The 15,257-nt window shown below is 37.3% G+C and overlaps 1 protein-coding gene across 1 annotated transcript in view; it reads right to left on the reverse strand.

Moving 5' to 3' along the window:
• The window catches only part of Ktn1 (kinectin 1), an 84,334-nt gene extending 71,359 nt beyond the window's left edge, over positions 1 to 12,975 (reverse strand). The window contains 4 exon segments of the mRNA XM_029566658.1: positions 351 to 521; positions 3,345 to 3,482; positions 7,159 to 7,710; positions 12,955 to 12,975. Coding sequence (XP_029422518.1) covers positions 351 to 521; positions 3,345 to 3,482; positions 7,159 to 7,696 — 847 coding nt within the window. The 5' untranslated portion in view covers positions 7,697 to 7,710; positions 12,955 to 12,975.
• Between the last annotated feature and the right edge of the window lie 2,282 nt (positions 12,976 to 15,257).

Genomic DNA, 15,257 nt, shown 5'->3' on the forward strand with positions numbered 1-15,257 from the left:
ATATATATACACACGTATATAGTATAATTTTATTTATGTATATATAAAGTTATATATGTAATATATTACAAAGAATTGCTTTAAAATAAATTCCTTTATGATTAACTATCAGTAAATGTTTTATTTGTATACTGATTTCACAAACCTATATACCTGGAGTTGCATTAAAAATTACTCAGGTAACAAGGGTTTGCATGTGGAAAACTAGAACTAGAAGACTGCTCACAAGTCTTTCACTTCAAGGATTTTTATTAGTCTTTTTTCAATACATTGAGTCCTTGAGAAAATGTTCTTCAGTCCGAAATGCAGAAATACAATTTTACAATGTAATATTACATTTTGTATATTACCTTTGTCAGTTTCAATCTTCAGTTTTTTAACTCCAGATTTCTGGATCCCTTCTACATGGTCAGGTTTAACCAGATCAACAATTTCTCTCTTATCCATCACAAGATTTGAGTTAGCATTATCCATCAAAGGAATATAAGTAGCTGCATGAATAAGGGGTTCATCTACCAACACTGTAATTTAAGTTAAACAAGATCAGGATTACTGGGGATTTTTTAAACAGAGTAAACAATATACAAGCATAATTAAATTTACTGATAAGTACAGTTATTTTCAAATATCTAATATTAGTTCAATTTAAATTCTTGCTTCATAACTTAACAAATAAAAACATGATTTCTAAAGTACCACATTAATATTCTTATAATAAATCAATACATCTAAAAAGGCAATACACCTTTTCTGATAGTACTAAAACTTCTTACATAGCTTTTAGTTAGCTTTCACTTAATCTTTTTGGGGTTGTTTTCTGTTTTAGAGACAAGACCTCACTATATACCTCAGGCTAACCTTGAACTCGGGATCCTCATACCTCAGCATGAAAGGTGAAATTACAGGCATGTGCTACTACACACAGTCATTTTTGGTCTGAACAGAAATATTCTGTTCACATTTCATTAGTGCTTCAGGAAATCCATTTTTATTTATACTGATACTGGACTTTTTTTTAATGTATATGCTTGTATTGCCTGCATGTAGGTAAGGGTACCCGTGTTGTGCAATGTCTGCGGAGGGCAGAAGAGGCTGTCAGATCCCCTGGAACTGGAGTTACAGACAGTTGTTAGCTGCCATATAGGTGCTGGGATTCGAACCCAGGTCTTCCACAAGAACAGTCAGTGTTCTTATAAGTGGTCTTGAACTTACTATACCGAGAGGATGAATTTGAACTTCTGATCCTCTTGCCTCCCAGGTGTTTGAAGTGTAGGAATGTGCCTCCATGTATGGTTTGATGGGGTGAGGAGGGGTCAAACCCAGAGCTTCTGCAAATGCTAGGAAAACACTCTGCCAACCCACAAGTGATCGTTTTAAATTTCCTCTCACATGTGAAGCACAAAAACCAGCCATTTTTCTTTGCAGAGAGCTGCTCATTTTAATAGTCATGCCTTTAATTTCTATGGCCCATCTTACTATATGTTTTTTAATTTGTATTTATTTAATGTGTATGAGTGTTACACCTGCATGTAAGTACAACCGTGTCATGCACTACCCTCCCACAGATGACAGAAGAGGGCGTCAGATCCCCTGGAGCTGGAGTTACGAACAGTTGTTAGCCATCATGTGAGTGCTGGGAATCAAACCTGGGTCTTCTGCAAGAGCACACAGTACTCTAACTGCTGAGCCATCTCTCCAGCCCCACATCTTACTATATTTACCAAAACTTCCAGAACAGCATTAAGAGTGGAGGAAGGAAGCCTCCTGATTTTGCTCCTAATTTTAATGTGAAAAAAATCTAACAAGAATTTGAACAAACATTTATACCCAGGTGGAACTCTCACTACATTCCTATCTTGTACCAACAAACAAAAACAAAAACACAAACTAAGCCAAGAGTGCTTGACGATGCTGCTCAATGGTAGAGCATTTGCCCAGCAAGCATAAAGCCTTGGATAGGCCTCACCTGAAAAACTGTTATGAAGCTGGTAAACATTTAATTGCATCAAATACATAGAGGTAATACTGTTCTCATGACTGATATCTGATGTTACAATTTTAATACAACTAAAATTTCGTAATTTCTCTTTCCAAATTTGCTATTTTCTGGCACTAGTTGATTTGAGAGGCCAACACTATTTATAAATTTCCTTGGAAAAATTATAAATTTCCTTGGAAAATTTTGGAAAATATAAAATTGCTCTGTCACTTTTAACTGCAAATTTTAAGTAGGAAATAATTAGAAATTCAAGGTAATACTAGATCTACCAAATGTGAAGTATAATCTTGAGTGACATTAAAAACGTAACAAATACTGCATGTTTTCTCTCATATGTGGAAACTTAAAAAAAGGCCTGACAGTACAAGCAGGACTATGAAGGAAGCAGAGAGAAACTAGGAGGAAGGAGAAACGAAAAGGTAACAGTGCAGGTGATGACCCAAGGCCTATAAACAGATACATGGAAATTTCAGTGGACTGTCACACTGAAGCCGATTATTGGGGCTGGGGATGTAGCTCGGTTAGTAGAGTGCTCATCTAGCATGCAGAAAACCCTGGGTTCAATCCTCAGCACCAGACAAAACCTGGAGTGGCCATGCTTGGTAGCTCGTATCTGTAATCCCAGCACTGGGGAGTTGAAGGCCAGAGGATCAGAAGTTCAAGGTCATCCTCAATTACATAATGAACTGAAGGATAGCCTGCACTATGAGAGACCCTGTCTCAAAACACCAAAACAAATAACTTAAAAATTAGTCTGTCTGATTAACATGAGTTCATAATTATATTTAAAAAATGTCTAGGGGAGGGCTGGAGAGATGGCTCAGCAGTTAAGAGCACTGACTGCTCTTGCAAAGGACCTGGGTTCGATTCCCAGCACCCACATGGCAGCTACAAACCGTCCTTAACTCCAGTTCCAAGGGAATCCGAAGCCCTCTTCTGACCTCCGAGGCACTGCATAACACAGGTGCACTCACAAGACATGCAGGCAATACACTCATACACACAAAATAAAAATAATAAAGAAAAAAAATTTTTTTAATGTCTGGGGGATTTAAGTATAAATTTTTCAGAAATATTTTTATTCTAATAGCTTGTACACACTATTACTATTTTTCAAATCCAAGAATTACAAATACTCTGTCCTTTTTAAATTTCAGATATTTTTTAATACAGACATTCTTAGCACATCTGTCAAAGTGATGCAAGTGACAAGGCTAAAGAGAATTTTGAATTACAGTCGGCACAGCACACACTGAACTGGGAATTAGCACATGAGGTCTCCATAGTTTCTGTCCTATATTTCTTGAGAATTAGCATTTATAAAATACACTTCTAAACATTTCACCATTTTCTGTCTTCTGCTTCTTTGATGAAACTTTCTTCTTTCCTGCTCCACCTTCCTGTTTAGTCTCTTGATGGAAGAGTAATACTTCCTGCTTTTTTGAAGGTGCCATGAGCGTTTCCACCTTTTTATCCTGGTCATCTTTATTAGAGATAAATGGGGGAGAGGGAAATCATCATAGCAAACAATGTACACATCAGAAAGATGTAACTATTAATAAATAATGTCCAGAATGCTTTACCACTAAAAGCTTAGTCTGATATTCAATCTCTCTCACCAGTAACTTCATTCTGGCTTTCTTCCTCTATAATATTGTATTGTCAATGTATGTGGCCCTTCTTTTCTGTCGCATTTCAGAACCATTCCCAGCCCTACTTGGCATACAATATGGTCAACCATCACTTCAAAAATAAAAGCCTTCCCTACCAATGTATCCATTTCCTTCTATACTGATGAAGAATAGCCTATACTCCTTTTCCATCCATCATTTTCCTTTTTTAATATTTTATTATTTTTATTTTATGTGTAAGAGGTGTACTGCCTGCATGTATGTATAAGTACACCCAAGTCACGCAGTGCCTTTGGAGGACAGAAGAGGGTGTTGGATCCCCTGGAACTGGAGTTACAGACAGATGTTAGCAGTCATATGGGTGCTGGGAATCAAACCCAGGTCCTCTGCAAGAGCAGCCAGTGCTATTAACCACTGAGCGATTTCTCCAGCCCCCCACCAATAATTTTTCAACTAACTGCAGCCTGATTTTTATCTCTCCCACTCCAATAAAGGATTAACCAAATTTCCTGTGTCCTATATTCTATCCTCCACAAATAATGCCTATTAATTCTCTGACCATTATTTGTCATTTTGTTCTGTTGGTCTTTACCTCTTTTTTAAAACTCCTGCCCATTATCCTAAGTTAATTAAGGCTGTCACAAAAATTTATATGAAAGTGATGATTGCTAGGGGCCAGAGATTCAGTTGGGAAAGATGAAATGAGTTCTTGGAGCTGGCTGGTGGCGATTATATAAAATGTGAATACACTTAGCACCTTAGAACTACACACCTAAAAATAGTTCAAATAGTAGCTTTGTGTACTACATAGACTTTAATACAATTTAAAAAAAAATCAGTTCCCATAATACTCTTCTTACATTCATAGCATTTCTTTAGAGTCTCCTTGGTGTATTGCTATGGAACATGGAATACCTTGTATGCTGGTATCTTCACAATTGAATGATCTTACTTATACCCACAACTACTACCTTTACACCTAAAGCTTCTGAGTCTGTATTATGTGGGTAACCCTCACACTTACACACCCTCAGTTGCTATCCATGTAAATGACCCACGTAAGCACCTGAAACACAAACTGAAAGCATTCTCTTCTCCAATTGCAATCAGTGTCTCGAACATCCCTTATCTTAGTGCTAAAAACACACACCAACAAGGGATTGTCAAGGGCAAGACACTAAATGCTTTAGTCTTTGCAGGCCACCACAGGTTCAGTCACAACATTCAAGTCTGCTATTTACCACTGTGAAAGCTAGTCACAGGTGTAAGCAAGTAAGTGGCTATGCTCAAAAATAACTTTATGGACGCTGAAGCTTCATTGATAGTTTCCGCATTTCTTAAAGTATTGTTCCTCCTTAGTCTTTTCCCTAACCATTTAAAATGTATATCTATTCTTAGCCACAAGAAATGGGAAGATGACCAGATTAGCTAAATCTGGAGAGCTGCTTTGGGACAGATGTGGTGGTGCACGCCTTTAATCCCAGTACTTGGGAGGCAGAGACAGATGACTGCTGTCAGTTGGAGGCCAGCCTGATGTACCTATCAAGTTTCAGGCCAGCCAGGACTGCAAAGTGAGACCCTGTCTCAAAACAACAACAAAAACAAAAAACAAGCAATAACAACAACAAAAAACTCAGTCTGGAAATCAGCTTTGATCCTGTCTTCTTTATCTACCATACTACTATATGAGATTGATCGTGACACTCTTAATTTGTACAGCTCTCTACCTATTCCTTTTGGAACTACCATAGTTCAGCCCTAAATCTTAACATTGGAGCACTGAAAGAACTGTCTTTCTGCCTATGTGAAAAACTGCCCCAAGGAATCTATCCTTACAAATTCCCCCAAAGAACTATTTCTAAACTATAAACCTAATCAAATGCAATCTAATTACTGTTCAACTCACTGTTCCCTTTCAGCGCACTCAATAAACTAAGTGACTGATAGACGACTGAAAGATAAATTTATAGATAGATGATAGAAAATTAAAATTTAACAATGACTAATCTAACAAGTCCCATCACCTAGAATGGTTTTAAAAAACCATCATGTTCTAGCTACAGTTAACTTTTTCAGCTTTGTTCACTGCCTCATACAATGCACTATATTCTTGTACTTCCCTGTACCCCAACAACATGGCATTCTGTCAGTGTAGAGAGACCCACTATTTGCTCAGTGAAGTGATTCAATCAGGAAAACTCAGCTGAGGCAATGTCTCCTTGGGAAGTCTCTTACCCCCAAATCCCATGAATAACAGTACTTTGGTTTCTGTATTTCTTCTATACTTAATTTTTCTATACATCTTCTACATCAATCACATTTTGTCACTGACTTACATGTCATCTTTTGCCATTAAAATATGCACTGCTTACTTTTATTTACTTTTATCTAATGCCACTGGGCTTCTTCATAGCTACAAGCAAAGATTTAAAGTTCGACACAACCAATTTAACACTATAAACAGAATATACAAATTATTTCAGTCCCTCCCTTCACATAAAGCAAACTGCTTGCAGTTCCACACATCACTTGCCATTTCTCAAGGGCCTTCCACTGTACAACACTCATCTCCTGATATCCACAGAGGAAACGGTTCCACAAAGCACCACCAATACCAAAATCTGAACATGCTAAAGTGCCTTACATAAAATGACATTGTAATTAAATGTAACTTACATACTTTTGCTATACTGTATTGTCTCAGAAATAATGACCATTTTAAAAGTCTAGCTGGGCATGGTGGGGCATGCCTTTAATCCCAGCACTCAGGAGGCAGAGGCAGGCAGATCTCTGTGAGCTCAAGGCCAGCCTGGTCTACATAGTGAGTTCCAGGACAGCTGGGGCTACAGGGAGACCCTGTCTCAAAAAGACAAAAAAAAATAAAAAATAAAAATAAAAAGTCTGTACATACTGAACATGGACAATTTTTCAAGTGTTTTCACATATTATCAGTTTGATGTTGTTTATAGCCAAGAATATGGAATCTGTGTATATAGAGGCCTGACCCTATTCCCACCCTCTCCTATACAGACAGACAGACAGACACACACCAAAACAACAAGAAAAACTAGCTAGCACTTACTCAAACTTTAAAATTAATTTCAAGCGCTATATGCTCTAAGTGACCCACCTTAGAAATCCTACACTGAGTAAGACATACCTTTGCTATTATACTGAGCTTTATATAATTATGACCTATTTATGCTTCTGTCTACAACTAGCATGTGACCACCATGAAAATGCACTATTCATCTCTGTAGGCCCAGTACCTAGTATAAAGCAGATGCATAAATGTAGAAGTTTCTAATTGCTGATATTTACAAGTTCTTAAGTCATTTCAGTAAAACTATCAAAGTCAAATTTATAAATATCCATTAAGACTTTTCTAGTTTTAAAATGTTAAATCCTGCTTTGTTATCATTACTAATTTCTATCAGCAATTAATGTTAACAAAAGCAAACACAGTGAGGTAAACCATCTGTTTCAGACTCATACAATCATGCAATGAAGTAAAAAAGATGATAGTACCGCTTCCATTTTTAGACTTCTTCTGCCCTGGTTTCTTCTTCGTGGCAGCTGCTTCAGAGGGTGGGGTGGGCTGCTTTGTAACTGGGACAGCTTCCACTTTTTTGGCTGGACTCTTTGATACATCACTTTCTTTGATGACTTGCTCTTCGGATAAGGGTTTTTGTTTCTTTTCCTTCTTCTTTCTTTCCCTAACACTACTGGAAGGTTCAGCCACACTCAAAGGAACAGGTACAACTTGCTCATCTTCCACCGCCAAAGCATCAGATAACTTAAAGTCTCGAGGTACATTCTCAGAATCAGATTCATGAAGGTTCCCATTCTGAATTTCTTTCTTTTTATTTTTTTTCTTTTCTGCCTTCTTTTTATCTGTTTTTGTGGGAATCAGTTTTTGTTCTCTTTTCTGTTTTGCAAGAACTTCATCGTATAACGTTTCTTTCATAAAAAGCCAGAAGAAGAGGAAAATTACTGTAATAACTATGGAAGGAATAAGGACAATAAAATATGTTGACTCGTAAAACTCCATGGTGCTTCTCTTCATGTGAACTACAAATCCTAAATGGGGAGGCAGGTGGCACAAAGAGAAAGACAAAACAACTTCAGTTAGTTATAAAAAATTAAACTTATAAAACCCCGCTCTTTTTTTGTTTGGTTGATTTTTTTTGTTGTTGATTTTTTTTTTGGGGGGGGGGGTCTTTTTGAGACAGGGTCTCCCTGAAACGCCAGTTGACCTGAACTCACTATGTAGACCAGGCTGGCCTCGAACTCACAGAGATCTCAGAGATCCACCTGCCTCTGCCCCCAAGTGCTGAGACTAAAGGTGTGCCCCACCATGTCCAGCAATAAAACTCTGCTCTTTAAAGCAGCATTTCAGATCTGATCTACAAATCTAAACCTAAACAAGTTGGCTGTTTGATTTACAATTCTAAACCTAAACAAATTAGCTGTTTAAAACATGCATTCGATCAACTACAATTGAACTATACTATGAGAAGCAGATGGGTGGGAACTAGAAAGTGTAGTACATCCTTTCATTTTAAACCACATGCAAAGATTCTAATAAAAGGAAACCTTTTTCTCAACTATCCTCTTTGGGGGGAAGGGGGGCATGGAGGGAGAATGCTAGGAACTAAACCCAGAACCCCATGCATGTGCTAACATAAACTATACCTCCAGCCTCGTTTCTGATGCTTATTTAACACTTAGCTTTTTTCTCCTTTATTCTAATATTAATATATACTAACTTATGCATGAAAACAGAGGTATTAACAATTACGAACAAACTGAAGTCATTAAAAGTAGCAAAATTTTAAAAGAAAGACAGAAGTGATTAAGACAACCTCTAGCTCTTTATTCCAGTGACTAACAAGCAGCCTCTTGTTATAATGAGATTTAACAAGAACATGAAAATATAATGAAGTATAAAAATCAGACTGGTTTGATACGGCATTTGATATTAGAAAATAGATGCTTTTCTTGAATCTTTTTATCTTACTTTATGAATAAGACAAGTTACCATACATTGTCATCACTGTCTTCTACACCTACCATAAAGAAAAAGGCTTTAGTACAAGAGCTCTATTATTAAACTGACTCAACAGCTGCAGGAAGGAAAAAGGTATAATATGACTACCTAGCCAGATCTGTCTTCAGTATAGACATCATATGTGCTCAGCTCAGAGTTTCTGCTAAACTTACAGTAAAAATGGTTTTTGTGTTTAGGTTGTAGCTATAAGTATTGCTATAAATATATTTAAGTTACACAGCAGTGTCTACTCTCATGTTACCCCCAGTATGTTGTGGAAAAGGTAGTACACATAACACAGACATAATTATACCCCTAGGACACACTTACAATAAAGCAAATTAAAGCAAGTCAATTAACTTTTTCACTTTTAATACAAAAAAAAATTTAAGAATTTAAGATTTTTAATGATCAATTCTTAAGAGTCTTAAAAACAGATGATTAAAGAAACCAAATTATGGGGCTGAGGTGTAGCTTAATTGGCAGAATACTGGCCTAGCAGGCACGAAGTCCTGGGTTTGATCCCAGCACCACATAATAACCAGCTTTGGCGGCAAAAGCCTGTAATCCCAGAACTCCGGAAGTGGACGCAGAAGCATCATAAGGTCAAAATCATCCTCGACTACGTAGTAAGTTCAGGGCCAGCCTGTTACACATGAGACCCTGACTCGAAAATATTTTTAAAAAACAAACAAACAAAAAAGAGTAAGTAGGGACTGGAGAGATGGCTCAGCAGTTAAGAACACTGATTGTTGCCAGGTGTGGTGGCACACACCTTTACCCCCAGCACTTGGGAGGCAGAGGCAGGTGGATCTTTGTGAGTTCCAGGCCAGCCTGGTCTACATATTGAGTTCCAGGACAGCTGGGGCTACAGGGAGACCCTGTCTCAAAAAGACAAAAAAAAAAGAACACTGTTCTTGCAGAAGAACTGGGTTCGAATCCCAGCACCCACATGGCAGTCTGTAACTCCAGTTCCAGGGGATCTGACAGTCCTCCTCGGGCACTGCATGACACAGGTGCGCTTACCTACATGTAGGCCATACATGCATATACATAAAATAAAAATAATAAATAAAATATTTTTAAAAGCAGTAAGTAAACATGTACTATTTTGAAGGGGGGAACCTGGGAATGTAATGGGGTTGGTAAAATGTTTGCCTAGTTGCATAAAGCGGAGTTTGATACCCCTCATGAACTAGGCATGATGGCACATATACCTCTAATTGTAGCCCTTAAGAGGTAGGGGCAGGATGACTAGAAGTTCAAGGTTATCCTTGGCAAATTGAGGCTAATGGACAAGATTCAAAAAAGAAGCAAATTATACCTAAACATGGAATTCATTGTTCCTTACTCTTATTTTAGAACTTAGAAAACACCTGCTTTTAAGTTGGACAAACCTTAGTTTATTAAATATATGGCTTCGCCAGAACCATTTTTAACAAAACTTATAAACTTACAAAACAAAATAAAGCTACTCAGGCCCAGTGTGGTGGCACATACCTGTGATCCCTAGCACTTAGGATGAGGGAAAAGGAGCAAGAGTTGAAGCCCAACCAGAGTTACATAATGAGATCCTATCTCTAAATAAAACTTTTAAAGGAAAAGATGCAAAGTAAAGATTGTTAGAAGCATGTTTAGCGCACGCCTTTAAGCCCAGCACTCAAGGAGGCAGAAGCTGGTGGTTATCTGTGAGTTCCAGGGCAGCCTAGTCTACATAGTGAGTTCCAGATGAGCTGAAGCTACAGGGAGACCCTGTCTCAAAAAGAACAACAACAACAAAAAGAAGTATAAAAGTTTAAAATAATCATAATTCTTAAATTTCTGTGAACTGCTGAAAATACTGAGTCCCTGGATCTAAAGAGTAACATTCCAAGAATTTGAAACCATTAAGAAATTTTAATGTGTATGAGTATTATTCCTGAATGTGTGTAAGTGCACCTGTATCATGCAATGCCCATGGAGGAGAGAAGAGGAAGTCAGATTCCCTGGAACTGGAGTTACAGATTATTGTTAGCCACCATATGGGTACTGGGATTCGAATCTGGGTCTTCTACAAGAGCAGTTAGTGTGCCCTTAACTGCTAAGCCATGTCTCCATCCCAGGTATGTCAGAATTCTAAAATGTGTTATTGTTGCTGTTACTGAATAAACATGCTTTGTTTTATTGTGTTTTTTTTTAAAGATATTCATATTTGTCTATATTGTCAAGCCAGAAAGAATATGATCTTATATGTTAACATAATCAACTCAAGCTTATTAAATTTAACTTTTTTTCAATTAATTTGTAGCTCATTTTATAATGTAGAGCATTCTTGGGGTTGGAGAGATAGCTCAGCAGTTAAGAGCACTGAATGCTCTTGCAGAGAACCTGGGTTTGGTTCCCAGCACCCACATGGCAGCTAACAACCATCTATAACTCCAGTTCCAGGGGGAATCTAATGCCCTCTTCTGGCCTCCATGGGCATTGCATACACAGGTGCACTTACATGCAATTTACAACTCTCAATTTACTAAAGTAAGATTTCACAAACTGTAGAGGAAAAGAAATTGTTTACTAACTAAATACTGAACTATCTAGGATTGCTCCTCCCTGATAATTCATGTTAACATAAATTATGTAGTTTGTAAGTTAGATACAATTTACTGTGTCTGGCTAAGTTAGGTACCGGTCAACTGAAATGTTTTAAAGATCAGAGTGTTTTGTGTTTTACTTTTTAAGTGTCCATCCATAGGATGCACAGCCTGTTTGATTTACCTGGGTGGGAAGTTGGAGAAAGGAGAAAAACAATTGCATTAAACACATTTAAAACTTTTTCTTTAAGAAAAGAGGTTAAGGTACTTAGCAATAGACACAGAAGCTGAAAAGAGTCTAGTTAAGTCAGCAAACCCTGATGAAGCAAGCTACACCTATACACAGCCAGGCTTCTGGAATCTTTGTCTGTCTGATTGCACAGACTAAGCTCACCCGAACAGAAAGGAAAGGCAACAAATGTACAGGGAAGGGAAACCAACCATGAAGCCATAAGACGTCTGAAACATCATTTCCTAAAAGGTTCTGGTGAGTTTCTAATTTCCTTTTTCACTTTCATAGAGGGAATCGTGCTGGCTTTCTTTTGGATTCCCATCAGACTTCAACTCCCTTTCACCTGAATTCTTATGGGTCTCATTCTGAATATAGGAGGTCTAACCAGAATGTCAAGACATTAAGAACCAAGAAAATGTTTCCTGTCTGTCAGCCTAATAATTCTCACATTTTTAATCCCAAGAAATTAAACAAGGAAAGTTATATATAAAAAGGTTCATAGCAACATTCCATTAAAAACTAAAGATATAAAACATCCCAAAATCAACTCAGAAAATAGTTATAAGTACCTGCAGGAGCTCAGTTGGTAGAGTGCCTACCAAGCACGCATAAAGAGCCCTAGGTTCAAGCCCTAGCACCACATAAGCTAGGTATGGTACTGCACACTATGTAGCGAATTCACAAATTTGAAGGTAGTAATCTCGGTTACATGAGACTTCGTCTCAAAAAAAAAAAAAAAAAAAAAAAACCTGTAAATAAAATATTAAGGCTTCTTAAATTCAATTCCACTAAAGTCAAAAATCACAATTTTGTATGATTAAAACATGTTACATTTAATATATCCAACAACTAAAGATAATTATACAGAGGTATGTCAGATTCACTTACCTTAAAATGTTAAACTTTGTTCAAAATTACTAGATGTTCAGCCGGGCGTGGTGGTGCACACCTGTAGTCCCAGCACTCGGGAGGCAGAGGCAGATGGATCTCTGTGAGTTCAAGGCCAGCCTGGTCTACATAGTGAGTTCCAGGACAGCTGGGGCTACAGGGAGACCCTGTCTCAAAAAGACCAAAAACAAAAAAAGAAAAATTACAAGATGTTCAATTTTTATTTGTTAAAGGCAAAATAAGTGCTTAATGAATTAACATATCCATTAACATACCTCAAATTCACATTATATCTACAGGCAATGGTTATACAAGAAGGGAAAAAAATGTGGCAAAATAGGGACTGGGCATGAAATATTAGGAAGTCAGGAAAAAGCAAAGGATTTAAAGGGGAAGAATTACAAAGGGAAAAGGGAAAAGGATGGCGTTGAGACAAAGTTAATATAGCTTTAGTTGACAGAAACTTGGTAATTAAATTTTTCTAAGCCCACAGTATGCAATTCAGTATGTTTGTTGTTAATAACATAAAGACAAAGTAGCAGCTCCAATCTGGGTTTTAAACTTGGCAAAAATCACCAACTTACCTTCTCCCCTATTATCAGATATGTAGTATTATCTTTTTAACCACATCACACATGAATTTTAATGGATTTCCATCTGAATGGAGCAACTAGCCAGTGATGGTGAGCAAAATTTCTGTTAAAGAGTGAAATAACCACAGAATCACAAGAAATCAAGCCCAGAGTCTTCTCGAAGCACATTCCACACTAGTCTCTCCTGTATTTTACTCAGGCATAAATCCTTCAAGACTGATGAAATACAGAGACCCATCTATTTCTTTTTTAAAAAATAAAAGTATACATAGTAATGTTTATAAATAATTTCAGCTCTCTAGATTCAAAGGAATGCATACATCTTTGCATAAAAACCCATTCAAGTTTAATCAGAGCTTTCAACACTGAAGTAACTCTAAAGAATTTCAAAAGTGGCCATGTGCCCTTAATACCAGCACTGGGGAGGCAGAAGCAAGTGGATCTCTGAAGTTCCAGGCCAACCTGGTCTACATAGCAAGTTAGCAAGTTTCAGGCTAGCTGGGGTTATAGGGAGTCCCTGTCTCAAAAAAAAAAAAAGACCAAAGAATTTCAAGTTTAAATTAGCAGTACAGGGGTCAGGTTAGTGGTAGACACTTGCCTGGCATGCACAACTCCCTACATTCAATCCCCAGCACCACAGAAGGGAGACACAAAAAGAAGGTAAAAGTATAGAAGGATAGACAACCAAATCCTATATTTGATCAGAGTATGTGTTATGGTCATTACCTAGTTTTTAAATTTCACTTTCTTGTAAAGTGTATACTTACTCATACAAAACTTTAGCTACATCATCAAGTTAAATTTTATTAACCTCTTAGGATAGTACAAAAATCTGTTAATCTAACAACAGACAGACATAACACAAAAATTTTAATGATATGAGCCAGATACAGTGAAGTATGTCTGAAATCCCAGCACTTGAGGGGCTGAGGGAAGAGGATCACAAGAGGTTAGCCAGAAGGTGGTGGCACACATCTTGATTCCAGCACTCAGGAGGCAGAGGCAGGGGGATCTCACAGAGCCCATCATGGTCTACATAGTGAGTTTTAGGACAGTTGGAGCTACAGGGAGACCTCATCTTTAAAATCGGGGTGGGGGGGGCTGGAGAGATGGCTCAGCAGCTAAGAGCACTGGCTGCTCTTGAAGAGGACCCAGGTTAGATTCCCAGCACCCACATGGTAGCTAATAACCATCTATAACTCCAGTTCCAGAGGATCTGATGTGCTCTTCTGACTTCTACAGGCACTGCAGGACAAGGGTATACTTACATATATGTAAACAATTTACATACACATAAAAATAATTAAAAATTATATTTAAAAAGACCAGCCTGAACCACTCAGTGATAGCCAAAAATAATTGAAATAAATGAATGATAAATAAATTTAGAAGACGATTGTAAGAATCTTAAACTGCTCAACCAAAAAGGGTAAAAGTATATGTATGCGTGCGTGCATGCATGTGGTGGGGGAGGAGTATGAGACTGCACTCTGTAAGGGGAAAACAATTTCAATGCGAAACATCTACAGAAACATTACACAATCACCCAAAGGTTAAAACTGCAATACAGCAAAATACCTAAGAATATTTTATTTACATTGAACATAACAATTACATAATCTGAGAGTATATATATAAAAAACTGACACTCATTACATTATTAAAGGGAATAAGATCACAAATATTTAAATGTCTTTCATATTAATGTACACTCTTGATGTACAATATTACACAATTTCTTCTTATACAGGTCTTACCAGGTAGCCCAGGCTGGCCTCAAATTCTCACTCATCCAGCCTCACCCTGCCAAGTGCCAGGACTGAAAGTGTGCACTGCCACCCTCCACTACAATGCTATACTTCTAAAACTAAAAGCAGAAACTGTTACTTGCTCATTATGAGGAAAATTGATGCATTATCATCATATGCTATTAAATTTCAAAGTACATAAAAGAATTTTGAGTTCTGTTTTATTACTGGGGTGTTCGCTTGCTCTTGCTTCTATAATTTTCTTCAAACTAAGAGCTTTAAAACAAATAAAAATAAACAAAAAAACTACTTTTGTACATTTACTGTTCTTCATTTTAAAAAATACTATCAGTTGGATGACTTAAAAGACCAATTAGGAAAAATTTATCAAAATCCAAGACTTAACAAACTAAAAATCATTCTCTGTCCATTGATATAGGTACAGCAAACAACACACATGTAAACTGCACATTAAAAAAACAAAAAGAGGGCTGGAGAGATGGCTCAGCAGTTTAGAACACTGGTTGCTCTTGCAGAAGACCCGGG

This window comes from Nannospalax galili, unplaced genomic scaffold, assembly GCF_000622305.1.
Source record: "Nannospalax galili isolate Female #2095 unplaced genomic scaffold, S.galili_v1.0 scaffold336, whole genome shotgun sequence".
Lineage (NCBI taxonomy): Eukaryota > Metazoa > Chordata > Mammalia > Rodentia > Spalacidae > Nannospalax > Nannospalax galili.